Source organism: Trichosurus vulpecula, chromosome 3 (genome assembly GCF_011100635.1).
Source record: "Trichosurus vulpecula isolate mTriVul1 chromosome 3, mTriVul1.pri, whole genome shotgun sequence".
In the NCBI taxonomy this organism is placed as follows: Eukaryota; Metazoa; Chordata; class Mammalia; order Diprotodontia; family Phalangeridae; genus Trichosurus; species Trichosurus vulpecula.
In genome coordinates, this window is record NC_050575.1 from 176,326,794 (window position 1) to 176,354,233 (window position 27,440).

The following is a 27,440-nucleotide window of genomic DNA, read 5'->3' on the forward strand; positions in this document are numbered from 1 at the left end:
TTGTGGCACCCAACCGATAGGGTTGTTGAAAGGATCAAGTGATGTAAGCACTTTGTGAAATCTTAAAATCTTATGTACCTGTCAGTCATACATACTATTTGAATGCAAGGACTATTTTTGCTTTTTTTTCCTTTATTCTCAATGCTTAGCCCAGTTGCCTGGTACATTGGAAGCACTTAAAAGATTGATGATGATTATCCTATGATTGTCATACATGAAACCATTCCTTATTCCAAGGTTCTCTTCCATTCCTTTCTCTGTTGGGTGCAAAAACTACTAACTTGGGCCCACATAGATCTGCCCAGGAAACTGTTCCTAGCCAAGAACACTTGGATTTTCCACACTCAATAGCACTAGTCCCAGACAGGTTCCTGCCCAGTCATCTCCAACTCCCCACTCCTGGACCCCTTGGAACAAAATATTCCTGAGGATGGGACTGTGACTCTGGGCTGCTGACTCTACTCTAGGCAGTTTCTGGAGCAGGGTCTTCCATCAGCTACATGCTACATGCAGCAAAGACTGAGCAGTATTGCAGATTTGTTTCTTCTCCAACTCATAACAGGCTGGAAAACTCCCTGATTGACCAGCAAGGGGCAGCATCAGCCAGACTTATCCCTTTCTCACTCAGCTACTGGCAGCCTAGAGGTGTGAATCTTGCCTAAACAGCCTCCCAACCCTGGAGCCAGTAGGGTGAGGAAAGCAGAAGCCTGGGGAGGGGAAGGGGCATACGACATAGACCTCCATTTATTCTATAAGAATAAAAGACAGGTTTGTTGAGGATGGGGGTGTGTGTGGTATAAATATGACACTGTTGTATCCCAGAAGTTTGCCCTGGGTCTATCCCGGGCTCACCTCTCCAGGTGAGGACGGTCTTTTTGTATGAATCTGTGCACATGTGTAGCCCATCCTGAGTGGATCCCACACTGGCCAGATAGGTACTTCTCCAAGTCCTCCCCACCCTTCCCTCAGGCCTGATGACCCAGTATGGCTGTAATAAGAACCTGTATTTTCACAGTCTGTGGGAGGCCAGGACAACAGGGTGCTCAAAGTGGTGGGCTTCCTTGATTGTAGTGTCTGCAGGTGGGTCCTGGGCCTGAGGGCAGCACTTGCAGCAGCTGGTGATGGCGTGGTCCCAAGGCTGAAGGGAGTGGAGCCAAAGGGGGAGGAAGGCCCAGGATCTGAGGCAACGTGGTAGCCAGGTAGGGTGATGCCGCTGCATCAGGTTGATGAGGATGACCAAGACTAGGAGCCCAAGCAGGGGCCCTCCTACTGCTGCCAGCACAACACCTCCAGCCATTGATAGTCCAAACACTGCCAGGGGTATCAGGAAGAAGCTGAAAAGCAGGTAGACACCAGCCACCCAGCGGTAACGGGCGGTCACATTCCCAAACTTCTTGGCCAAGGGGATGGGCAGACGGAGGGCTGGCACTACATACCACAGCAAAATGCCAGCCATGTTAAAGAACAGGTGGATGAGTGAGACCTGGGGGGAAATCTATGTTAGGATATAGACTAGGAAAAGACCTCTCAAAGGGATCTCCAGCTACTTGCCCACAAATGGTATCGCTCACCCAGGACCAGTTTCTGGGCAAGGATGCATTCACATAATAGCAAAAGGGGCCATTGCCCCAGGGACCCCAGTCTTGAGGGGCCACAAAGGGGAATTTTACAGAATAGACCAGAGTACAAAGACCCCTTAGGTGAGGGGGCGCCTGGTGGCTGGGTTACACAAAAGCCCTACTTATTATTAATCCACCCCAGCCAAGGAGTTACTAAGGACATTTCTCTTGGACCCCTGCCCCACCCAGGATATTCCCTGATAATTATGAGGCATGACATTCTAACAATTCCTTAATCAATTCATGATAAACTGGGACAAACCAGGCCTGATAAGAGGTCAATGAGATTGGGAATGGCCCTGGGTAAGGGTGACTCAGTGACAAGTTCGGGCAAAGTCTGGGGCCTCATTTTCATCCTTGCCCCTCAGAATGCTGTCACATGCAAGATAAATTTAGTGACCAAAGAAGGGGAGAAGCACAAGTGGTAGTAGGATCAAGGAAAGGTTTTTCTTATGACCAGGGAGACTTGGGCCTAGCTGCGAGCAAGAGGGAAAGGAGCCAGAGGAGACGGAGAAATGGAAGATGCCAAAGGGAGGAGGGACAGAATTCAGGGCACACACTGAGGGTTTCCTATGTCTACGCTCCTCAGTCAGACTTTGCCCATGTCAAATATGGAACGGGGCATCCTGGGGGCTCAGCACTGTCCTGCTGACTGTGAGTCTGCTGTTTCTCCCCTTCCAAACTCTGCCCCTAAGCTAAGAGTGGGAACCAAAGGATACGGTTTCCCTTTAGGGGAAGAGTATTGAGAGACTCTATAGAGTACTAGGCTCAGCCATGTTAGGATACCTGGACAGCGCCTAGCAGCATGTCAGCAGGGCTGGCAAGAGCAGCTAGCAAAGCCGTGGTGGTTGTACCAACGTTGGAACCCAGCAACAGGGGGTATGCCCGCTCCATGCTGATCACTCCAACTCCTAGAGGAGAATATAGGAGTTACTTGGAAGCTAGATCTAAGAATTGTCACTTCTGGGAGAAAGCATGTAAGGACCTACCCTAGTGTTCCCATACACATACCTGGGGTAGAGAGGGATCTTCACCTACTCACTTCAGAACCTCCTCCTTCCTTCTCTATCAGTCTTCTATTACCACTACATGCCTAGGCAGGAAAAGGCCATCCCTGACATCAAACTCCTATTCCAGTATTCCTTCCTCCCAAGGAAGCCCAGGCAAGTAGGGGCTACTCATGACATCAAGGTACCTGGCCCACCACCTATTCTTTCCTACTTTTTCACAGTATACAGGAAAGTGAAGTTGTCCTCGTGAGGGAACTGTATTTAGAGGTCACACCAAATCATCCAAAAAATAATACTTTTATACTCCATGACCACTGAATGCCCAGGGACTGAATTGGAGGCTTTTTGAATCTGTTGCCACGTGTAAATGAGTTCCCAATTCAACCCTGTTTCACCAAACCATCTGACGTAAACAACAATACCTCAGCCCTCTATGGCTATTACAGGCCCAGGCTCCAAGTGCTTCAAGATAAGACCTTGTGAAGTAGAGCCAAGACTTGCCTGAGCTCACCCCCAAACCCCTCCAAATACCTCTAAATAAGGACTCTAAACAAATCCTAGAGCAGCAGAACCCACAAAAAGATGGAGTGAAACAATTTTCCATCCCAAGACAACTTAGAAGGTCATCAGGAAAGGTATGTTGCACCATGGTGAGAGAGGAGCGCAGTGCAGATTAGACCCCAGCAAGCCAGGAGCAGGCCTCAGGACAACTGAATCAGTGGCAGCAGCAGCTGTTTCCAGACATCTCGGCCCACAGATGATAAGGGGATTGGACAACAGGTCAGAAAAAGATTTATAGGTGTTCCTTTGCAGGCACTAGGGGCAGGACTCCATTGAATTGCCAATACTTGGATCTGGGTCACAGTCTTGGGTCTTAGTCCCAGTATGAGGAGGAGCACTAGCACAGCAGAGCTTGTGGCTGCGGGGGAATAGCGACCCTAGTCACAGTTCTAGGGATGAAAAGAGTGCTTGTGGTTGCTCATAAACCAGTTCACAGTATAGGAGAGTAGTAAACACACCTCTCCCTAGATCATACTACCTTGGAAGAACCCAAAACTTGCTAGGTCCCCAGAATTACCTCTGAAAACAGCTACACAAAAAATCTAAAGTTTGGGACAGTGCACTCTCCACTTGGGAAGCAGAGGCCCACTTTAGCACAGAGTTAAAAGTCAAGAAATAGGCAGGAAAATGATCAAACAACAGAAAAAAATTCTGACCATAGAAAGTTACTATAGTGACAAGAAAGATCAAAACATATACTCGGAAGAAAACAACAAAGTCAAAATTCCTGCATCCAAAGCCTCAAAGAAAAATATGAATTGGTCTCAGGCCATGGAAGAGCTCAAAAAGGATTTTTAAAAATCAAGTAAGAGAGATAGAGGAAAATTTGGAAGGAAAAATGAGAATGATGCAAGGAAATCATAAGAGAGTCAACAGCTTGGTAAAGGAAACACAAAAAAAATACCGAAGAAAATAACACCTTAAAAATAGAATAAGCCAAGTGGTAAAAGAGGCACAAAAATCCAATGAAGAGAAGAATGCTTTGAAAAGCAGAATTGGCCAAATGGAAAAAGATATACAAAAATTCACTGAAGAAAAGAACTCCTTAAAAAGTAGAACTGGTCAAATGGAAGGAAAAACGAAAGCTCAATGAAGAAAATAATTCCTTAGAAGTTAGAATTGGGCAAGTAGAAGCTAATGACTTTATGAGACATCAAGAAACAATCAAACAAAATCAAAAGAATGAAAAAATAAAAGAACATGTGAAATATCTCATTGGAAAAACAACTGACCTGGAAAATAGATCCAGGAGAGACAATTTGAGAATTATTGAAATACATAAAAGTCATGATCAAAAAAAGAGCCTAAACATCATCTTTCAAGAAATTACAAGGAAAACTGTCCTGACATTCCAGAACCAGAGGGTAAAACAGAAATTGAAAGAGCCCACAAATCACCTCCTGAAAGAGATCCCAAAATGAAAACTCCCAGGAATATTATAGCGAAATTCCAGACCTCCCAGATCAAGGAGAAAATACTGCAAGCAGCCAGAAAGAAACAATTCAAATATTGTGGAGCCACAGTCAGGATAACAAGATTTAGTGGCTTTTATATTAAAGGATCAGAGGGCTTGGGATATAATATTCTGAATGGCAAAAGATCTAGGATTATAACCAAGAATCACCTACCCAGCAAAACTGAGTATAATCCTTCAGGGAGAAAAATGAATATTCAATGAAATAGAGGACTTTCCAGCATTCCTAATGAAAAGACCAGAGCTGAATAGAAAATTTGACTTTCAAATACAAGATGCAAAAAAAAAAAAGCATAAAAAGGTAAACAGGAAAGAGAAATAATAAGGGATTTGATAAGATTTAACTTTATATTCCTACATGGGAAAATTATATTTATAACTCCTGAAAACTTTCTCATCATTAGGGCAGTTAGAAGGAGTATACACAGACAGAAAGCAGAGGTGTGAGTTGAATGTGATTGTATGATTATCTAAAAAATAAAATTAAGGGATGAGAATGCACAGGGAAAAGGGGAAAGGGAGAGGTAGAATGGGATAAATTATCTGACATAAAAGCGGCCTGAAAGAGATTTTTACAGTGGAGGGAAAATGGGGGTAGCAAGGAGGGGAGCTCACGAATCTTACTGTCATCAGAATTGGCTCAAAGAGGGAATAATATACACATTTGGTTGGGGATGGAAACATATCTTACCATATAGGAAAGTAGGAAGGGAAGGAGATAAGGGAAGGGAGATAGAGCTGATAGAAAGGAGGGCAGTTTGGGGGAGGTAAAAGTCAGAAGCAAAACACTTTTGAGAATGGACAGGGTAAAAGGAGAGAGAGAGAGTAGAATAAATGGGGGAAACAGAATGGGCAGAAATACGTAGTTGGTAATCATTACTGTGAAAAAAATTTTTTTTTTACAGTTTCTCTGATAAATACAATTTCTCAAACATATAGAAAACTGAGTCAAATTTATAGAAATAAGAGCCATTCCTCAATTGATAAATGGTCAAAGGACACGAACAGGCAATTTTCAGACAAAATAATCAAAGTTATCTATAGTCCTATGAAAAAAAATTCTCTGTCACTCTTGCTGAGAGAAATGCAAATTAAAACAGCACTAGGCTACTACCTCACACCTGTCATATTGGCTAATATGACAGAAAAGGAAAATCACAAATGCTGGAGGGGATGTGGGAAAATTAAAACACTGTTGTACTACTGGTGAAGTTGTATACTGATTCAACCATTCTGGAGAGCACTTTGGAACTATGCCAGAAGGACTATAAAACCATGCAGACCCTCTGACCAAGCAATACCACTACTAGGTCTATATCCCAAAGAGATAAAAAACAAAAAGGAAAAGAACTTATCTGTACAAAAATATTTATAGCAGCTCTTTTAGTGGTGGCAAAGAATTGGAAATTGAGGGGATGTCCATCAATTGCAGAATAGTTGAACAAGATATTGTATATGATTATAATGGAATACTATTGTACCATAAGAAATAATGAGCAAGATGCTCTCAGAAAAACATGGCAAGACTTACATGAACTGATGCAAAGTGAAATGAGCAGAACCAGGAGAACACTGTACACAGTAATAGCAATATTGTATGATGATCTACTATGAATAACTTAGGAGCTATTCTCAGAGATACAATGATCCAATACTATTCTGTAGGACTTATGATAAAAAACACTGTCCATCTCCCAAGAGGGAACTGGTAAAGCCTGGATGCAGATCAAAAATACTTTTTCTTTATTTTTCGTGGGTTTTTTTTAATCTGTGTTTTCTTTCACAGAATGACTTGCATAGAAATGTGTTTTTCATGACTACACATGTATAACCTATGTCAAATTGCTTGCCTTCTCAATGAAAGGGAGGGGAGGGAAAGAATTTGGAATTCAAAATTTGAAAAAAAATATTAAAATTATTTTTACATGTAATTGGGGAAAAAATAAAATACTTAAAAAAATAAGCCCTCATCCAAGAGTAGGGCCTCACATACCAATCCTGACCAGAAGCCAAGTGTTTCCTCCAAAAGCAAGTAATCAAGAAGATTTGGGGAGTAGGACCTGAAGGTGGAAACCCAAGAAGAAAAAAGGAGAAGGTAGTTGACAATATAAGGCAAAGCAAGTAAGAAAAGGTAAGTGGAATAAATCTGAGCCATCAATGGGTAAAGCAAATTGATGGAGTGGATTAGCAGATGGGGATAATGGATGAAACAGGTTGATTCAAGGCACAAGGGGAGATGAGGTTTAGCTGTGTCTTGTGGTTGAGACTACAAGGAAAGGTAGTTTAATAGGGCTGTTAAGTTATTAAAATGAGATAATAGGCAATAAAGTTTTAATCAGGTGAGGTGTAAATATCCACAAGTAGTTAAAAAAAAAAGCTGAAAATCTCAACCAGAATGCAGAGTAGGTAAAAATGTGTAATGACTTGACTTAATTGAATAATGTTTGTATTTCTGTCCCAGCTGAGTGACTACAATCTGTATTCTAGGAGTAGGCTGATCTCCCTCCTGGAGGAGAAGACAAAAGTGATTTGAAGAACCTGTCCTCTCACTTCAGGCTGTTAGAGACAATGAAATATTTCTAAAGAAAACAGAAATGTTTTCAGTGAGGGAAAATGGGGGGCCATGGAGGCTCAGAGATGGAAGAAGGAATATTTGACTTCTGTTAGGATATAAGAGTAATGTCGCACAGAGGAGAAAGGGAAAGGAGAGCTGTATGCCTAAAGCTTAAAAATAGATTTGAGACTGTTCCAGAAGAGGAAGGATCTGGATGCCCTGAGGAGGAAGCAGCTGCATGTCCTCTCAAGGATGATGTCATAGAACCCCAGAAGCCATCAGGTGAGAGATCTCTCATTGAGGGTTGGAGGAAGAAGAGGAGGGTGGCTATATTGGGTAATTGCCCACTCAGAGGTCCTGAGGCCTCTGTTTGTGGACCCGAGGGCAACAACGGACAGATCTGTTGTCTTCCCAGGGCACATATCCAAGGACTAATAGAGAACCTCCCAAGACTTAACAAAACAGATGACTATCCCCTAGTTCTGGTGATTCACACAGGCATAGATGATACTGCCAAAAGGAATCTAAAAAGTACTGCCAACCATTATGAAGTCTTGGGCGAGAAACTAAAGACCACAGAGGTACAGGTCGTATTTTCCTCATTGTTGCCATTGAAGGTAAGGGATAAAGAAGGGAAAAGTTAATTTGTGAGGTGAATAACTGGCCAAGAAAGTGGTGTCTGAGAATGGGACTTGGACTTCTGGACCACTGCTTAAAATATCAGGATGATGGATTCCCAGGTAGTGATAGAGTACAACTAACCAAGACTGGCAAGAATGTATTTACTGGGTATCTTGAAAATATAATTAAAATAGGCTGAAAAGAGATGGGGGAGAGAAAAGGCTATCTCTGTATACACCACAAGCTAGATATCATAAAAGCTATAATAAAGAAAGAATGGCAATTGCCCAGATGTCCGTAAGACTCAAAATCCAAGAAAGGAGCCAATGATTAAACATGGAATCTAGTGTCTATACACAAATGCCTAAAATTTAGGTGAGAAAAAGAGAAACTAGGAGTCTTAATGTGAGGAAGCAAATTTGACCTCATAGATATTGCTGAGACTTGTTTGATGAAACCGATGTGTAAACTAAGGTTCTAGAAAGGTACTGCAGTTCTAAAAAGAAAGAAGATAGATAAAAGGTGGGGTGGAGAGTAGTATTGAATATTAAGAAGTTATGTGAGGAAATCCAGACATCAGAGGGAGGGAGCATAGTAAAGAGTATTTGGGTGAAGGAAGAATATGTGGGTGATTCTCCTCAATAGAGGGAAAAACAGAAGTGAATTAGTCGTTGCAGTACATACCACAGGGCCACCTGGAAATGAAGAGTGAATAGATGAACAGTTTGGGAAATGGATTACAAGCTTGACACAGACATATAATATATTATTGATAGGGGACTTAATGATCCAGTCTTCTGCAGGAGCTCTCTCTCCTAATGAATCCAGAGACACTGATAACTTCTTGACTTGCCTTATTGATAATTCCATCCTTTAAAATATGGAGGAACCAACAAGGGGAAATTCTATTCTGGATCCAATTCTCACTAACAGGAAGGGTGGGAACAATTAGGAAACTGGAGAAAAATGACTACTCTCTCCTAGCATTTTTGATAGAGGAGAGGAAATCTGAGCATTGTCTAATGTGCTCCCTAGATTTGGGGAAAACAGATCTCAAAGGGTGCAGATGACTAAAAATGGACTAAAAATCTACAGGGGAAAATAGCTTAGAAGCTGCATTGTACCTGATGATACAATGGGAAGCAATTCCAACAAGAAAGAAAAAAAAATTATCTGAAGAGAATGATGTGGATGCACAGGGAACTCACCAACCAATTTAAATTTTAAAAGGAAATACACAGAAGACAGAAACAAGGCCAGATAACATGAAGAACATGATATGGTTTTGAAAAAACAAATGCCAAGAATTGCTAAACCTTATAATAAGCTGAGGCTGGCAAGAAAACCTAAAGAAAACTCTACTGGGAGAAAAGGGAGCATCAAAGAATGAATGGGAGGATGATAAACTAACAGAGAGCAGAGTTGCTCAATTCTTATTTCTTTGCCAAGGCAAATGACCTTTACACTGAAAATGATAGACCAAAAATAGCTAACAGAGTTAATATCTATGATAAGTAAGGAGATTTAATGTCTAGTTTGATGTCTAGAATGCCTAGTTGTCCTTGATACATTTAAGTAATCTGGTACAGATGAATAACATCCTTAGGTACTGAAAAAACTGAAAAGTACGATTGTTGAACCAAGGTCAAAAATACTTGAAAGATCATGGACAATAGGAGAGGAACTACAGGAGTGGAGAAAAGGCAAATGTTTTTTTGATTTTCAAAAAAGAGAAGGGAATGATCTTAAACTATAGCCACATAAGATTGACATTGATTCTGGAGAAAATTCTGGAAGAGGTCATTAAACAGATAATGAATGACTGACTAGAGAAGGAAGCAGTAACTCAATACAGAGAGCCAGAGTGGTTTATTCAATAACAGGTTATGGTGGACTAATCTCATTTCCATTTATGACAATATTACCAAACTGGTAGATGGGGAGAATTCTCTAGAGTTTACTTAGACTTCAGTAAAGTTTTGAATAAAGCAACTCACTCATACTATTCTAGTGAGGAAGATGGAGAGGTGTGAACTAGACAATAATTCAATTAGATGACTCAGAATTAATTAGAGAACACAAAAACAGTAGTTGTTAGTGGTTCAACGTCAACCTGGCAGGAGGTCTCCAGTGTAATAGCCTAGGAATTTGTACTTGGTCCTGCGCTATTTAACATTTTTTAATCAATGATTTGAATAGCAAAGATTTTATGCTTAATAAATGTACATGATATAAACTGGGTAGGGATAGCTAACACAATAGATGAGAGTGTCAGGATCCAATAAGATCATTACATGTTAGAGTATTGGACTGAATCAAATTAGATGAAATTCAATAAGAATAAATGGAAATTCCTATACTTCAGTACTATAAAAAAATCAATTTCAAAACCAAATCCTTAGAGCATGTAATATATCTCTGCCTGATATGATGAGTTCACTTCTAGAAGTATGACAGAGGGCCCCATTCCTTGTTTCAAAGTATGCACAGGTATGCAAGGCAGCTAGGTGATAGAGTCCTGGGCCTGGAAGCAGGAAGACTCATCTTCCTGAGTTCAAATCTGGCCTCACACACTTGCTAGCTGTATGACCCTGAACAAGTCACCTAACCTTCTTTACCTCAGTTGCCTCATCTGTAAAATGGTCTGGAGAAGGAAATAGCAAACCCCTCCAGTAGCTCTGCCAAGAAACCCCCAAAAAGGTCACGAAGAGTCAGATACAACTGAAAAATGACTGAACTGAATGCACAGGTATCTTCTTGGCTGTTTTCCTGTCTGCTTACTGTGTGGTGACCAAAAAAATAAATAAATAAGCCTTTTAATTGGATACTGAGCCAGATGAGTATGCATACAAAAGTCTGAAAACTGATGAACAAACTCCTCCTTTACTAATGTCAAACAAAGCAAAACACTGTTGTAAACCTCTGGGTCAGGAGAGAGGTAGCGGCTCTATTGGTGGCTGTGGCCTGTTTCCTGCTTTCCTGCTTCCTGCTTTCTGCTGCCTTCTTTCTCCACCTTGCCATGAATACATGGTACCGCCTCTCTTTCTTTCTCTGTTGTATATAATCTTTTCTGGTCCTAGGCGAATAGTATCAGAGACAGAAAAGACCCATGTATGACCTTGTATGAGCTTCAAAAGGTGCAAGAGCTACCAGAAGCCCAGAGACTAGAATCCAAAGCAGAATCTGCCAGTAGCAGCGGCAGCTGAGTCCATTGAGGAGCCAGCCCTGAGAAAAGAACTGCTGGGAATACACGATGTCCTTCAAGGAAGGGAGTGATTTGTCCATCATCTATGCCTCTCCCAGAAGTGGATTTGGTCACGTGAATGTTTAAGAGTTACCACTTTGTGTTGGAGTTCACTCTCTCTGGGGGATGGGTGGATGTGTAGAGAAAAGAGAGTGTTCCAAGTTTAGGAGACTGCTGTATTTCAGCCTTCTCAGTAAATGTTGCTTTGTGAAAGCTAATGGGTATTAATTGGTTAATTCATATGGAGGAGAGATCAAGTGGTCAGTTGATATCGGAGAGATGTTAATCAATGAACATCAATTATTGGGAGGAACACATTAGACAGGGCTCAATAGCAATAGTATTAGATGTCTTCAACCTTTTAGGGTTTTGCCATTAGAACCCCAAGAAAAGTGGTAGACGTACTTTGGGGACCTGACCCACTAGAACAAATGTGGTTTGGCAAAGTAGCTTAGAGCCTACATACCACAGGTAGAAAGTGAGAAAAGTATTAGGTCAGATGGCAGTTTATCTTGGAGAAGAAGAAGAAGAAGGGGAGAAGGAGAAGGAGAAGGAGAAAGAGAAGAAAGGCATTGTCGGAAGGAACTGGAAATGTTTAGCCTGGAGAAAAGAAGATGCAGGGGGAGGACATGCTAGCTGTTTTCAAATATCTGAAGGGCTATCATGTGGAAAGGGGATTATTAGATTCGTTCTGTTTGGCCCCAGAGGGCAGAACAAGAAGTAACCGGTGAAAGTTGCAAAGAAGCAAATTTAGACCTGAAAAGTAAAGAAAAGCTCCTAAACATTCAGAACGGTTCAAAAAATAAAACTGCTTTGATAGATAGATAACTCCCTCTCTTTCTTTGTGCATTACTAGACCACCATGGAGGTTCCTTTCAACTTCCAAATTCTGCAGTCAAACGATTCTGAATTTTCTGTGTGTGTATCACCCCCTGTTACCTTGGGATGAGGCAAAGGAAGTGCCAGTTCAGAGAGCCCTGGGGACCCCAGCACAGGTATTTAATGTTGAAATTCTGGACCAAATCTCTTTGCTGCCGCCTTCCTTCATTTTAAGACCCTGAATGGTGGGAATGTCAGTCATTTAATATTTTCCATAGCGTATGGCTAGCAAGCTCCCAATCTATCTTTCCCTAATTCCTATGGTTGAGAGTTACTGTCCCAGAATCTTAGAGTTGGAAGAATCCTCAGAAGCCATCTAATTCAACCCATGTGTAAACAAAAATATCTTCTACAACATACCTAACAAGAGGTCATCCAACTTTTGCTTGAAGACCTTCACTAAGGGGGAAGTCACTATTTCTCACAGCAGCCCATTCCATATTTTTTTTAAATTTGGAGGCAATTGGGGTTAAGTGACTTGCCTAGGGTCACTAGCTAGTAAGTGTCTCAGGCTGAATTTGAACTTGAGTCCTCCTGACTGCAGGGCTGGTGCACTATCCACTGCACCCCCAGGTGCCCCAAGCCTATTCCATTTTTAACTAGCTGTAACTGTTGGGAAGTTTCCCCCTACATCAGGCTTAATTTTTCCTCTGCACAGTCTACCCGTTGCTCCTAGTTCTGAACTCGGGTAACTGCACTCAAGCAGAACAAGTCTGATAATCCCTTTTCTACATGACAGCCCAAATACCTGAAGATAGCTATCATGCCCACCTCCACCTCCAAGTCTTAACTTCTCCAGGGTAAACACCCCCAGTTCTTTCAACTAATCCTCATATGGCATGAATTCAAGGCCCCTCATCATCCTGATTGCCTTTCTTTGGATCTTTTCCAGTTTATGAATGTCCTACCTAAAATGTGCTCAGAATGAAACCTGGTACTAGAGATATACTCTGATGAGGGCAGAAAACAGAGGAATTAACACTACCCTAGTCCTAGATACTACGCTCCTCTTGTTGTAGGTTAAGATTGCTTTAACTTTTGAGGGGGGAGCTGCCAAATCACACTATAGAGTCATATTGAATTTATAGTTCATTAAAACTCCCCAGAGGGTTTTCAGATGAGCTGCTACGTAGCCACATTTTCTCAATCTTACACTTTTGATGTTGATTTGTGAACTTTAATATTATTATATTTTACGTTCGTTGTTGTTCAGTCATTTCAGTCACATCTGACTCCGTGTGACTCCAATTGGGATTTTCCTGGTAAAGATACTAGAGTGGTTCGCCTTTCCCTTTTCCAGCTCATTTTACAGATGGGGAAACTGAGACAAACAGGGTTAAGTGATTTGCCCAGGGTCACACAGCTAGTACGTGTTTGAGGCCTAATTTGAACTCTAGAAGATGAAAATCTTCCTGATTCTAAGGTCAGTGCCCTATTCACTGCGCTACCTCACTGTCCAGACTGTTTACATTGACTCCTTTTGAATTTCACCTTTTTAGATTTGGCTCAGTGTTCTCGCCTGTCTGGATTTTTTTGAACCCTGAAGTTGTCATCCAATGTGTTAGCCATTCTTCCCAGCTTGAAGAACCCTCGACAAATTTGATAAGCAGGCCATCCATTCCTTTATCCAAATAATTGGAAAAATGTTACAAAGCAAAGGCAAACTTTCTGGCCATGACACCAACAGGATAGCAAACTGAACGTTTTCTGCAATCCCCACTAATTCTCCAAAAAACCCAAAAAACAAAGCAATTATGCACCAGGTATACAGCAGTTACAGCTGGACCCACATAACAAAAAAAGAAAAAAAAACCTGTACGTGATAAAAAATCCCTATGAATTAGCATTGTAGAGTATTAATCTTTAAAGTGCTCACCACAAACCTCCATCCTCCCAGCAAGGACATACAAATTGCCCTGACCCACAAGCTTGGATCTGGAGCCCAGATTAGAGTCCTCTTTCACTACAGAGACTTTTCTGGGGCACCTCATCCCCCTGCCCATCTCCCCCCACCTCAAATACCCATTCTTCCCCACTGTGTGAAGAGGAGGGAGGGAAAAGGGGAAATGAGTACCACCTTCTGCCTGCTACAGAAACTGTTAGGAATAGCCTCTACACCTTCTCTCTACCCTGCAGAAAGTGGAAGATGTTGATTCAGCTCAGCCAGAAAAGAGAAGAGCCAAGGAAGGAACTAGGGTTCAGGCCAGTATGAATAGCTGTACTGGACCTGAAGGAAAGGGGACTGAAACTTAGCTGGGGCCAGTCCTGTTCCCTAACAGGCTATCGAAAGCAGGGACCAAGGCCAGTGAAACCTAAGTCCCCCTGCGGGACCAAGGGAGCCTTGTAGTCCAGCCCCAGCAATATACCTCCAGGAAAGGGAGGGGAATCAGAAAGTAGATGACAGAGAAATATAAAGAGAAAGGTTGAAACATCAAATATTTCAAGAAGAAAACTTAATAGAGGAGAACCTAAAACTAGAAAGAAATAGGAATACCAAACCCTCAAAGAGATTACAGAGCTCTCTTAATAAATATTGCAAGGCAAATGACAGTTAACCAATAACAGCTGGCTTTTATAAAGTACTTTAAGGTTTGCAAAGCCCCCTAAAATTACTGTCTCATTTTATCCTTACAACAATTCTAGGAGGCAAGAACTGTTATCATCCCAATTTTAGAGATGAGAAAACCGAGGCAGACAGAGGTTGTGACCTGCCCAGGGTCATACAGATAGTAAGGGTCTGAGGCCAAATTTGAACTCAGGTCTTCCTGACTCCAGGTTCGGTGTTCTATCCATTGTACAACCTAGCTGCCTCAAGAATACCTAAGGAAACACAGAATTCTGTGATAACAAAACAAGGAAATTCCAGAATGGTTCAAAAGAGAAATGAAATCCATTAGAGAAGAAATTAGGAATTAATATATGCCAGAAGTTATAGCTCTCAATGTAAGTAATAAAATACCCAATTAGTGGATTAGAAAAGGTTGAATCTACAATGGAGAGTTTCCCCAAGGAAGCAAAAGAGATTTAACAGATTTGGAATGAAGGAATAAGGAAATGGAGAGAAATCTGGCAAAAGAGAAGCAAAAGACGACCACATTAAAAGAACACATGATCTGTACACAAGCCAAAGTCATTGACCTTGAAGACAGGAAATGCAGAAACAACTTGAGGATCATAGGTCTCCCAGAAGAATATGACAAATAAAAAATACTGAACACTATAACGAAGGAAATAATACAAGAAAACTGTCCAAATCACTGAAAACAGAAAATAAAGTACAACTAAAAGAGTCCACGAATTGTCTCCAGAAAACAAAACAAAGCAAAACCCTATACTTCAAACTCTAAGACACATAGTGGTCAAATGGAACATTTCTAGTGACAAATAAATTCAATAAGTGGCCAAGACAAAGACCTTCAGGTATAAAGGACAGGAAATTAAATACAAAATTATTGTACATCCACTAGAAATAGTAGAAAGGAATGGCTTAGCACAGAGGTGTCTAACTTTGAGCCTGCAGGCCAGCAAAACTTCTGAGCACAGCCTAATCAAATTAAAATGTAATTGGAAAATGTTTAACAAAATAAGTAAAAATACTACACAGCATAATAATGTTCATTTGGGGTTTTCTAAGTCAAATGCAGCCCAAAGGGATCTGTTTCTATTTGAGTTTGACGCCATTGGGCACATTCAAAAAGCAAAGGAACTAAAATTGCAACACCAAATGACATACCCCGCAAATCTTAGGCTAATCACCAAAAAAAGAGGGAAATTCCACAGCAAAGATCCAGGCCCTGAGGGCCCTCCACTAGACACTTTCTTTCATGCTGATATCAAAGAATCTGCCTCTTTGGGTCCAGGCATTCAATCAATTCTAGGTCCAATTGGCTGTACTCATCTCCTGGGATTCTTTTTTTTTCCTGGGATTCTTAATCTGGAATCTGTGAACTTGTTTAAAAATTTTTTTTAAAAAATAATTGTAGATCAGAATAATTTCTTTCTTTTGTAATCCTATGCATTTTATTTTATGCATTTAAAAACATTATTCTGGGAAGGGATTCACAGGTTTTACCAGATTGCCAGAAGGGTCCATGACACAAAAAAAAAAGGTTAAGAACCCCAATCTAGTCCGTGAATTTTGATCTTGTCATGAAACACCTTTTCAAATGTTTTGCTAAAATTTAGGTAATTCCCTGAGTAGTTACTAGTTTCATAACTCGGTCAAAAAGGAAATTAGTTTAGCCTGGCAAAACCTGTTCATGGTGAAACCACGCTTTCTGTGATTGTTGCTTCCTTTTCTAGGTGTTCCCTTTAAAAATGCATTCTATAATTTTTGCCCAGAATTGGAGTCAAGCCAGTTGCTGATAGTTTGTAAAATCCATTCTATTCCCTTTCTTTGAAAATCAGGATAACCTTTGGCCTTCTCTAGTTCAATGATGGCTTCCACTCTCTCCATATCTTTCAAAGTGGCTCACATTGGTCCTTACAGAATATTACTCATGAAGACCAGATGGCTTAAACTCATTAAGGGCAGTTGGGCAAATTTACTATCCCCCTACTTATCAGGGCTATCACCTATGCATCATTTTTTTCTATCCAAAGATCATTTTTCTTGGTAGAGAATACAGAAACAGAACAAGCATTGAGCAGCTCTATGTTTTCTCTATCATTGATTATCATCCCAGTCACCCAAGCAACAGATCTATCCCTTATTTGATCTTTCTTCTAGACACGCACACGCGTGCACGCACACACACACACACACACACACACACACACCCCAAATCTTTTCATAGCTTTCCTCACTAAAGCTGAACTTTAGTATTCGTGAAGCTAGTCCTACAAGACCATACCATATTTTTGCAGCTCTCTTCTTATATCATGGCATCTAGAACTCCTCTTCTATCAGTTTATCCCATACATCTTCCTCTCACATTCCTTCCAGTTTCTTGCACTCTGGGAAAACTGGCTCACTCCAAACAATTGTTTCCCTGGTCGCCCTCTCCCATATTAGTTACTTCTATTGTCATGCTCCAAATCCTGCGTCAATAGGAGTGAGAATAATTTTTGCACCTGAGTGTGGTGGTGCATGCCTGTAGTCCCTGTTACTGAGGAATGGGATTCTCCTGATTGCCTGAGTTTGGGAGTTCTGAGCTTCAATAGGACTAAAGTCCGTACTAAGGGGATTAACTAAATCTAGTATCAATATAGTGACTCTCAGGAGCAGAGGGCACTAGGCTGAGAGTGGGGAAGGGGGCTCAATGGGAAAAACTAAGCAAGTTAAAGCTTCTGTGTATTAGAAAGCAGATCCACAAGTTACCACCGTACTCCCAGACTAGCAGGATAGGGAGTCCTAGTCATAAAAGAAAAAAAATTACATCTCACTGTCTCTTCTAGACATCATTACCCCTTTCATATCATCACTCAGCAGCATCTTCTCCTTTAGATATTCACCAGGCCTATCTGTATCACCCTGTCCAGAACCTGGTCACAGTCACCTCTAAGCCTCTCGATCATTCATTCTCTCTGCTTCCTCAAGGAATTCAGTACCTGGTTCAGTCTTTCTTTCTACTGCAATCTCTGCCTTCTTACCTAGAGACTTCAATATATATCTTAATGCCCCCTTAAATAGCCTGGCATCCCAGATCCTTAATTCTCTCAACTTCCATAACCTGTATCTTCACTCTACCTCAGTCACGCACAGGAAGGGACAAATCTTAGATCTCACCTTCAACCATTCAATTGAATTCAACAAACCCATTATTGTGCTACACCCACGATCTTGAAGTATAAAACTCCTGTCTGACCATGGCCTTCTATCTCTCTACCCCTACCTTTGCCTCTTTCTGAATCGAATCTTCATTCTCACTACAACCTTCAGTCCCTTTGTCTCTCATTGTTTGTTAATCAAAACCCTTGAAAAAAAAAACCCTTGGACTGGTTTCTCTTTCCTCCCTTCATTGTCTTGGACCCATTGTTCGTCAGTTTGGCCAAGTACTATTTTCTACCTTTGAGTTCCTAATCCTCTTGTTTTGTTGACATTTACACCTTGCCATACCTGAGTTATTTCTTAGATTTTCTTTGTCCAGTCCTACTCACATTGTGCTAGAGGAAGTCATACAACTGTACTGACTGAGTCCACTAATCACAGCTGGGCCTTCACTACAGCATGGCAACCTTTTTATTCTTCACTGATTAATTCTCTGTCACCTTCTCCATGGTTATTGAAAACCGTATTTTCTCTCCTCAGGTCCCTTATATGACCTTCTTTCCTTATCCCTTCAGCAAAGGACTTTATCTCCTTTTTTTTTTTTTTTTTTTTTTAGAAAGTGTGGACGTTTACCATCATCCCCTGTTCTCTTCCCTTTCGTTCCATTCTCTGAGAAAGATGTCACCTTCTTCTTTGCCAAGGTCACCCCCCAACTTGTGCTTCTGTGAAAGCTTGTCCCTTTTATCATTCCCCTTCTCTCATTTTCAGTTTTCCCTTCATTTACTTGTACCTTCTCTGTTGAGTACAAACATGACCAGGTCTTCTTCATCCTTAAAAGCTTTTCAACTCCTTAAGATACTATCTTATACTCTTTTTTTTTAACAGTCAAACTCCTAGGGGAAAAAAAAAGTCATCTATGTTCAGTACCTCCATTTCCTGGACTGACAGTTGAATTTTAATTTTTGCAATCTGAATCAGAACCCTATCACTTCTCATTGCCCTCTCTAATGTTACCCGCAATAACTACTGTATCCAATTGTTCCCTCTCTGCTCCCCCCACCACCTCCCCAAGCTTTGTCCTGCTTGACCTCTCTGCATCCTTTAACTCTGTACTTCGGGGACTCCAATTCTCTTTCTTCTCAGTCTCCTTGGCTGGATCCTTATCCACCTCCTGACTCACTATGTGGATGGCTCTCGAAGGTTGGCCCTGGGTCCTCTTAATCTCCCTCTCTACACCTGTTTTTGGTGATTGCATCAGTTCCTGCATACTCATTTAGCATCTTTACCACAAACATAACTCCCAAATCTATATCTCTTCAGCATCTCTATCTATCTTAAAGGACTGGAACTGTTTAATTTTTGTCTTTGTATTTCCTAAGTGCTTGATGAATGAATGAATGGACCATTGCCCCTAATCTCTCTCTTGAACTCTAACTGCTGATCATCAACTAGCCGATAGACACCTCTACCTATATATCCAATCAGTATCTCGAAATTAGCGCTCCCAAAAAGGGATTCATTGTCTTCCCCACTAAGCCCATCTCTTGTCCAGACTTCTTTGATTCTATTGAAGTACCACCACTCTTGCTGTTACTCAAGTTCACCATCTCTGCTTTCATTTTATCTAAGCAGTTATTAAGTCTTAATAATTCTACACCCCACAACATCTCTTCAGGCTGCCCTTTTCACCCCACTGCCATGGACAACCTAGTTTTGACTCTCATCACCAACCAAATGAACTATCGAAAAGCTTTCTAATAGAGCTCTTTATCTCCAGTCTCTTTCTTTCCTGATTTATTCCAGCCAAATTGTTCTATTGCTTCTTCCCTGAATTCAACTTTCCATCTCCTGTCTCTGTGTCTTGGCAGAGGAATATCTGTCTGCCCTCTTTATGCACTCTCTGCTGGACTCTACCCCCTAGAATCTTTAATTCCCTTCAAGGCTCAGCTCAGCTCCCAGATGCAACCTGTTCTGGTAGTTGACTTCCTTGCCTTCTTACACACCAACTTCCATTGTCAGTGCTCCTCCAAGTTTCTTGGATTTAATTATCTGTAGACTTGTAGACGTGTAATTAGTAGAATGTAAGCTCCTTGAGGACAGCAACTGGCTTTTTTGTTTTCCTTTCCTTGGCACCTAGTACAGTGTCTTATACATCATAGGCACTTAGTAAGTATTGAGCCAAACCAAACTGAATTGAACCAGGATCTCGCATGCCTCTCCCAGCCCATCCCAAGCACCATCACTGGCACAGTGAGACCTCTCTACTTACCCATCAGGGGAACAATAGCGGAGGTGAATACACTGCTGCTCTGGACCACAAAGGTCATGACAGCACCAACCACAATGGCCAAGTAGCCGCTGAGCCATCCAAAGGGGAAAGGGAATTCTGCAGCAATCAAGAGGAAGGAAACATCAAAGTTACCATAAGAATATTAATAACAGAATTTGCAATTTATATTGCACTTTACAATTTATAAAGCACTTTCCCGACAGCAGCCGATAAGGTAGTTAGTGTATTACTTTCCCCATTTTGTAAATGAGAAAACTGAGGTTCAGAGAATGACCACATTCACAAAACCAGTAACAGTAAAATCTTCAAGACAGATAGTTCAATTACTATAATCCACGTTTTACAGATGAGCCTCAGAGAGGTCAAGTAACTTTCCCAACCTCACAGAGTGGGTTTAGTGGCAGAGAGCTTAAGCCCATGTTTCCTGACTCAAAAAGTCCCATATTCTTATACCATGCCGCCTTGACTTTTCTGCTTCCTTTCCCAATCTCTAAACTAACTCCCTCTAATCCCCATCTCTCCCTCCTACATTCTCTTCTCTGATGGTAACTTCCCTCTCTCTGCCCCTGCCACTGACTCTGCCCCTGTCTTCCATCTCACCCTCTCCAACTGCCCCCTCCCCTCCAATGCCACTTCCCCCTCACCAGCGTTGATGACCTTTCGAATGACCTGGGCAATCTGGCCACGAAGGACAGAGTTGAGAAGGCGGACAATGAGGACTAGGCCAGAGCAGAGGGCCAGTAAGGAGCCAGCCAGGAGGATGAAGCCAATGGCCAGGTCAGTAAGGGACGATCCCACAAAAAGGTGATGACCTAAAAGAGGCATATCCCAATCCCAGTGATATATGGATCAGCAAGGATTGGGCTAGGGCTGAAAAAGGGGCCTGTGGGGATGAGGAAGGGAATCAAGGAGATGTTTAAAGAGGGATGTTTCTCACAAGGCTTCATGTTGACTGTGACATTCCCCTCTTGGCAAAGCTGGTCCCCACAAGGGAAGCAGAACTGCACACTGCATTCACTAATGTTCCTCACAAGAACAGTCTCCACAGCCTGGATTAGAGTCAGATGGTCACGGGAGGAATTAGAGGTCACAGGTTTAGATTAGGAATGAGCCAGAGGGCAATATTAGGAGAGTCAGGGGACATAAGGCTGGGTTTGGGAAGAGTTCTGGGGTCAGAGGGCCAGGTTAGTAAGGGTCAGGGATCAGAGCTATATTGGGAAGGAGTCCAGGGTCAGAGGGCCAGGATGAACAATGGCAATCTGGTTAAACCTTCTAATTAGAATGGTAATTTTTAAATTTTTTAAATGGTATTTTTTAAATTTAAGGAAATGCTCAATTTTCAGTTAGAGATTAGTGAAAAAAAATTGTAATGTTTTCCCATTCAAGTTTATGGATGCCCTGAAATCTATGGATTCATGAACCTCAGGTTAAGAACCCTGGGCTAGAGGAACCCCGAGGAAGTGGATTCTCTTTGATATATGATGCCTGGGAGATAGGGGTCTGTTTGACCTAGCATGTGTCCTCACCCTCTCATCGGTGCCGCACCATTGCTTGATGATGCTGTTGGTCACGTTGCCTGTGGCACTGTCTGAGATAGCATTAGCATCCAGCTGTGGAGGGCCAGACCAGAACAGTGAATGAGGGAGGCTAGCCTCAGCCTTAGTCCTGTCACTGGCGTTAGCCACCTGCTGGGTAAACTCCCCTCCCGTTCCCCTTGCCCTCCCTCTCCTCCAGTCCTCTTCCCCTCCCTCCTTCCTCCGTCCCCTCCTCTCTCTCTCTCTCTCTCTCTCTCTCTCTCCCCTCCCCATTACACACACACACACACACACACACACACATACACACACACACGTCCCCCATGATTTCCTAGAACTGCCCCCTGATAGCCATCAGAAACCTTGCAGAAAAATAACCAACATAGCTGGCCAAGCATCCCCACTAAAGAGTTCAAAGGAGGGAAAAGGGGAGAAAGTTTTCACAGTTATAACCATAAATCAATGGGTAAATACAATGAGACTTCAATGCCCATTCATTCAGTCACTCATTGAACTAAGCTCCTACTATGCGCAAGGCCTTGTGTTCTGCAGTAGGAATGCAAAGATGAAAGATGATAGCTCCTGCCTTCAAGGAACTTAAGTTCCATTGGGGAGTATAAATATAAGACAAGCAAGAATGTGATAAGTTCAAAGAAGAGATTCAGACAAAATACTCTAAGAAAATTTGAGTTAGAAAAGACAACTTTCATCTGGGGGATAAGTGAAGGCTTCATGAAGAAGGTAACATTTAAAATGCACCTTCAAAGAAAAAAGGGATTTTGACAGATGACGTTGAGAAAACAGCTCATTCCAGGAAGAACTGGAAGTGGGGGAAGAAACCTCAGTAAATTCATGGAGGTAGGAGAATATAGGAAGAGGTTAGGGAATATTTAGTGCCCCTATTTGTTGGAGTGTAGAATATGTGAATGTATGAAATGTAAGATGTTGATCAGGAGGGCTTGCTAATCAAGTAGAAGAGCTTTGTTTTAAACGTTTGTCTCTGCCTCAGTTTCCTCATCTGAAAAATGAGCTAGAGAAAGAAATGGCAAACCACTCTAGTACCTTTGCCAAGAAGACCCCAAATGAGGTCATGAAGAGTCAGATGTGACTGAACAGCAGCAGCAGCAGCAACAGAAATAATAACAACCACCACCACCTCTCCATTTTCCTTAAAAGGAAAAAAATCGGCCCGTGATTCCACCTTAGTGATTTTGGGGTGGCCTCCAAAATGGATCATTTGGTTTGGAGCCACCCCTGCATGCCTTTTAAGGGATGGGTTTCAGTGTCTAAGGCGATAGCCCCATAATAAACAGAGCCATAAGGGACCTCGGAAATCAATAAGTCCAAAGACTTCACTTTGCAGATGGTTAGTAAGTGTCAGAGACAAGAAATGTACCCAAGTCTTCTTGGCTCCAAACTCAGCACCCTGTTGACCACACAGCACTATCTCTTATGATTCGGTTGGCTTTTGCTCCAGAGTATGCGCTCTCGAGTGGAAATAACCTTTGGGTTGGCCTGTAAAAGTGAACTCACTGACCTGTCAACATTTGGATGAGAGCCATGTTTACCTATTGAGTTGTGCTGCAGTTTCAGAAGATGGAGAGGATATAGAAAGCCACAACCAGTGCATCTCTCAGTTGAGATGGATTGAAGAAGGCCAGCTAATTAGCAACAAGGCAGGAGACATCCCTCAAGATGTACTTATGTAGCACGATCTTGGACAAGCTGTCTTAACTCGAATCACACTAGGGATAGTCCACCTCCAAATAAGAATCAAACAAACCCTTTTGTTGTTGTTGTTAAGTCATTTCAGTTGTGTCTGACTCTTCATGACCCCGTTTTAGGGTTTTCTTGGCAAAGATACTGGAGTGGTCTGCCATGTCCTTCTCCAGCTCATTTTACACATGAGGAATTGAGGCAAACAGGGTTAAGTGACTTGCCTAGAGTCATGCAGCTAATAAGTGTCTGAGGCCAGATTTGAACTCAGGAAGATGAGTCTTCCTAATTCCAAGCCTAGTGCTCTATCCCCTTTGCTACCTAGCTGCCCCAAATAAACCTAGAAAGGAGCTAAATTTGGAGACTTTCCCAGAATAAATTCTGAGTGGTGGCACCAGCCAAAAGAGAACATGACCTTTTCAGGAATTCCTCTAAGCCTGAACCGATCTCTGTAAGCCTAGATATTGTGGACTTCTAGGCTACTGGTTACAGAAGTAAGGCTAGAAAGCTAAGGTGGAATCATTTTGTGGAGAGATTTAAATGCCAAGGCAAAGGAGATTGTACTGGATCCTCTAGGCAACAGGAAAAATGACAGAAGAGAAATAAGGTCATTTGCAGTACATTGGGAAGATGCCTTAGTCAGCTGGGGGAAGAAGGGAGTGAAGAGAACCTGGTACAGGGAGTATGCAGTCAGAGGCTATGACAGTAGCCCGAGCTAGGGGTCATGGGGTAGTAAAAAAGAGTGGCAGTAGTGGGGGTAGAGAGAAATGAAGGAAATGGATGGAAAAGAGGTTGTGCCCCAATCAATGGGACTTGGGAATAGACTGGATGTGAGAGGTAGAGGAGAGGAAAGAGTTAAAGTCGACTGATGACTGGGAACATGGTGATACCATCAACAGAAGAAGAGACACTAGGGGAAAGGATGGGTTTGACAGGAAGATGAAGAGGTGAGTTTGGAACATGTTTCCTTTGAGTTGCTGGTAGTACTTCAAGGCAGAGGGTTGGAACCATTGGGCTGGAGCTTGAGGAAAGAAATCAGAGCTAGATAAACAATTCACCTCAAGAAGCAATTATTAAAGGCTTACTGTGTCCAAGGCACTTTGTTGTATGTTAGAGATACAAGCATGAAGTATGACATAGCTCTCACCCTCACGGATGGTATAATATAATACAGATTATAGAGATTTGAGAGTCATGTACATAGAGTTGAAAATTGAAACCATGGGAAGAGATGAAATCATCAAGGAATAAAGTATAGAAAGAAAAGAGTCAAGAATAGAACCTTTAAGAGTTCCCTGCAATTAGCAGACAGGAGAACAAAGATGAACCAACAAAGGCTCAGAGGTTGAATCCAGATGGACTGGAAAATAACCAGTGCAGAGCAGTACCATGGAAGCTGAGGTTAGTGCAAGAAGATCCCTGGTTCCTCTATGTTCCAGACTTAATAAACACTAATTTTAAATATTCCTCTCTTTTTGAAAATCAAGATACCACTTTATCAAAGTTGATTTTAGGGACATTGAACTAAATTCCTTTCATTAAAACTTTCTTAGGAGGGCAAGGAAAAATGAAATGGAAGCTGTCCAATTAATAAATGAATTAAACCTCAAAGGGGAACCCAGTAACCCTGAGATTCTGATCCCTCTCCCCAGCTTCTCCTGGAAGGTACCTGCACAATAAGGTGGGTGAGGGGCTCTGTTAGCACCTTCAGGATGTCAGGTGCCCGCTCCCCAGGGCTGAGAGGAAAGGCTCCCACCACCAGACCACTGAGTTTCTCCAGAGCTCTGGCTGCAATTTCCAAGGGCAGCAGCACCAGCACTGTCATCCAGTTAAAAATGCCATGGACAGCAGAGCCACCAAAGGCTCTGCAATACCAAGTTCACATGACGTTGTGTAATAGTCTCCAACATAGACCTCCCTCCCAGGCCCTGGGAAGCCCCAACCTTAGGATCCTCCCCTGTCTTTCCCTCCTTAGCCCTTGGACCTCCCACCATCTCCCCCCTCCAGCCTTTTTCCCCAGTCACCTCCGGAATTCATCCCTGGCACCCGATTGGGCCATGGAAACTAAGGTGCTGGTGATAGATGTGCCCACATTGACTCCCATGATGATCGGTACCGAAGCTTGAACAGTCAACACTGAAGAGAAAACCCAGCTCAACTTCTTGGGCCCTCAGCCCTGAGATTGGGGTGGGTATGGCTCCTTTGTCCCCCCCATCCTCCATCCTCCCAGTCCTCCCACAAAACCCTTTCCCCATCCACCCGTTTTTCTGTGAAACTAGAGGGTCTGGTCACCTGAGAGCATAGTAGAAGATCAGAGTCACTCACACTTTGAGGCCACCATGCTGACCACAATGGAAGAGGAGGTACTGGAACTCTGCACTAATACAGTGACCAGGACGCCAATGACCAGCCCAGCCACAGGGTTGGACAGCACTGCATTCTCCTTAAAGATGTTCCCAGTCACTTTGCCTGAGATAAAGGGCAGGAGGGAGGAAGGGAGAGAGAGAAGGGCCTGAGAGTGTTAAAGAAGTAATCCCTGAGATGATCCCAGGGGAACCTGGGAAGACTTGCATGAGCTGTCAGAGTGAAGTGGGAACAAGCCAATTTACACAATAGCAACAACTCTGTAAAAACAAACAATTTTGAAGGATTTTTCAAAGAACTCTGATCCACCCAATGGCCAACCATGATTGCAGAAGCCCCATAATGAAGCATACTACCCATCACCTTACAGACTCAGGGCTCAGAATGAGACATATTCTTTTAGATGTGGCTAATATAGCAATTTGTATTGCTTGACTATCCATCTTTAAATTACAGTGGTTTCTTTTTGTTGTTGTTGTTTTTTCAATAGTGGGAGTGGGGAAGGAAGAAAGGAAATTGATTTGTAAATGAAAAAAAAGTAATTTAAAAATTAGCAATTCCTAAGCCTTCCCTGGTCATGCCCATGGTCACTCACTGCTCAGCAGCTGGAAGGCAGAGCTGAGGATATCCAGGGAACAAATGAAGAGGTAGAGAAGGCCAAGGAGTGCAAAGCCCTTCAGGACACCAATGACCACATGGCGTAGCCGACCTGCCCAGGTTAGCTCTGAGGGAACAAAGTAGACACTTTCCCTTTGCCCAGAGCTCCCACGCTTACCTCTATTGGATCATCGTAATTCCTACATCCCAATCCCACCCCCCTGATCCTGGCACCCCCATTCCATATACCAGTCCCTGTATCCCTGTACTATACCCCTCTTCACCAGCTTTAATCCCTTTATTTCTGTCTCCATTACCCGTTTTGACCTCACAACCCTATACCCTGTCTCATATTCTCATCTACTAACCTGAATCCCTACATGCCTATTCCACACCCCAATTCCACAACTTCAAATACTCTATCCCCATACCCTCAGTTTCCCTATCTGTAAAATGTAAAATCATGAGGGCTCCTCCAGAGCCAAAACTCAAAGAATTCATTTGCGATTCTCTCCCCTGATTGCAAGATGTATCCCCCAATGTCAGATGCTTCCCTGCCCCCTTTTAATTCCTTGTCTGTGGCTGGTTCTGCCCTTCTCTACTACAGAGATGAGACAAGAACAGAATTCACCTTTCCATGACTGGCCGGATGCTTTCAGCTGTGGAAGGGCCCAAGGGTCTGTTTCCCCCTCTTCCTCCAGGTCTGGGACCCAGCTGGGGACCTGAGTTTTGAATTCTTCCATCCCTGTGGAGGGTCCAAGTCAGAGCCAGGAGGGGTGGCTGAGCTGGACCCTAGGACAAGGACTACCCCAAATTTCAAACCTTCCAGGATGGTCCCAGGAAGGTACCAAACAAGGCAGAAGCTTCGATGGAGTCAGGGTACAAGAGTGTAATTCAGGACACAGCAATTGGGAGATAAGGAGTAGAGAATCAAAGGACAGGAACAGAGAGGAATGAAAAAGGAAAGGGGAGGATATGAAAGAAGAATATTGTTGTACCTGCATCTCCAGTTCTCTGGCCCTCAAGGCTGATACTGACTGTGGTTGGGGCCCTATGGCCAGGCTGAGAGTGAGACATGGGGCAGTGCAGGGCCAGGTCCCAGGCTGGCTGTGGGAAATGAAAGAATGAGAGGAGGTCAGAAGGATTCCTTCTTTCTTTGGCAGGGAACGGATAGGAGCCAGAAATCCTGCGTCATCTGCTCCTCACATCCACAGAAGGATAACTATGTTGGCCTCAGGTCTGTGTTTTTCTCCCTCCTGTCCACTA

General features: G+C 42.6%; 1 protein-coding gene across 1 annotated transcript; it reads right to left on the reverse strand.

The window, feature by feature from the left end:
* Positions 1 to 1,009: 1,009 nt before the first annotated feature.
* On the reverse strand, positions 1,010 to 27,251 carry SLC34A3 (solute carrier family 34 member 3). The gene is made up of 12 exons (XM_036751730.1): positions 27,173 to 27,251; positions 26,806 to 26,919; positions 26,173 to 26,301; positions 25,539 to 25,682; positions 25,238 to 25,349; positions 24,883 to 25,078; positions 21,489 to 21,572; positions 20,900 to 21,011; positions 20,607 to 20,774; positions 19,942 to 20,058; positions 2,406 to 2,530; positions 1,010 to 1,483 (listed from the first exon to the last, which is right to left on the reverse strand). Exons 1-12 carry the CDS (start codon positions 27,249 to 27,251, stop codon positions 1,010 to 1,012), a joined length of 1,854 nt encoding a protein of 617 aa, XP_036607625.1.
* Positions 27,252 to 27,440: the final 189 nt, after the last annotated feature.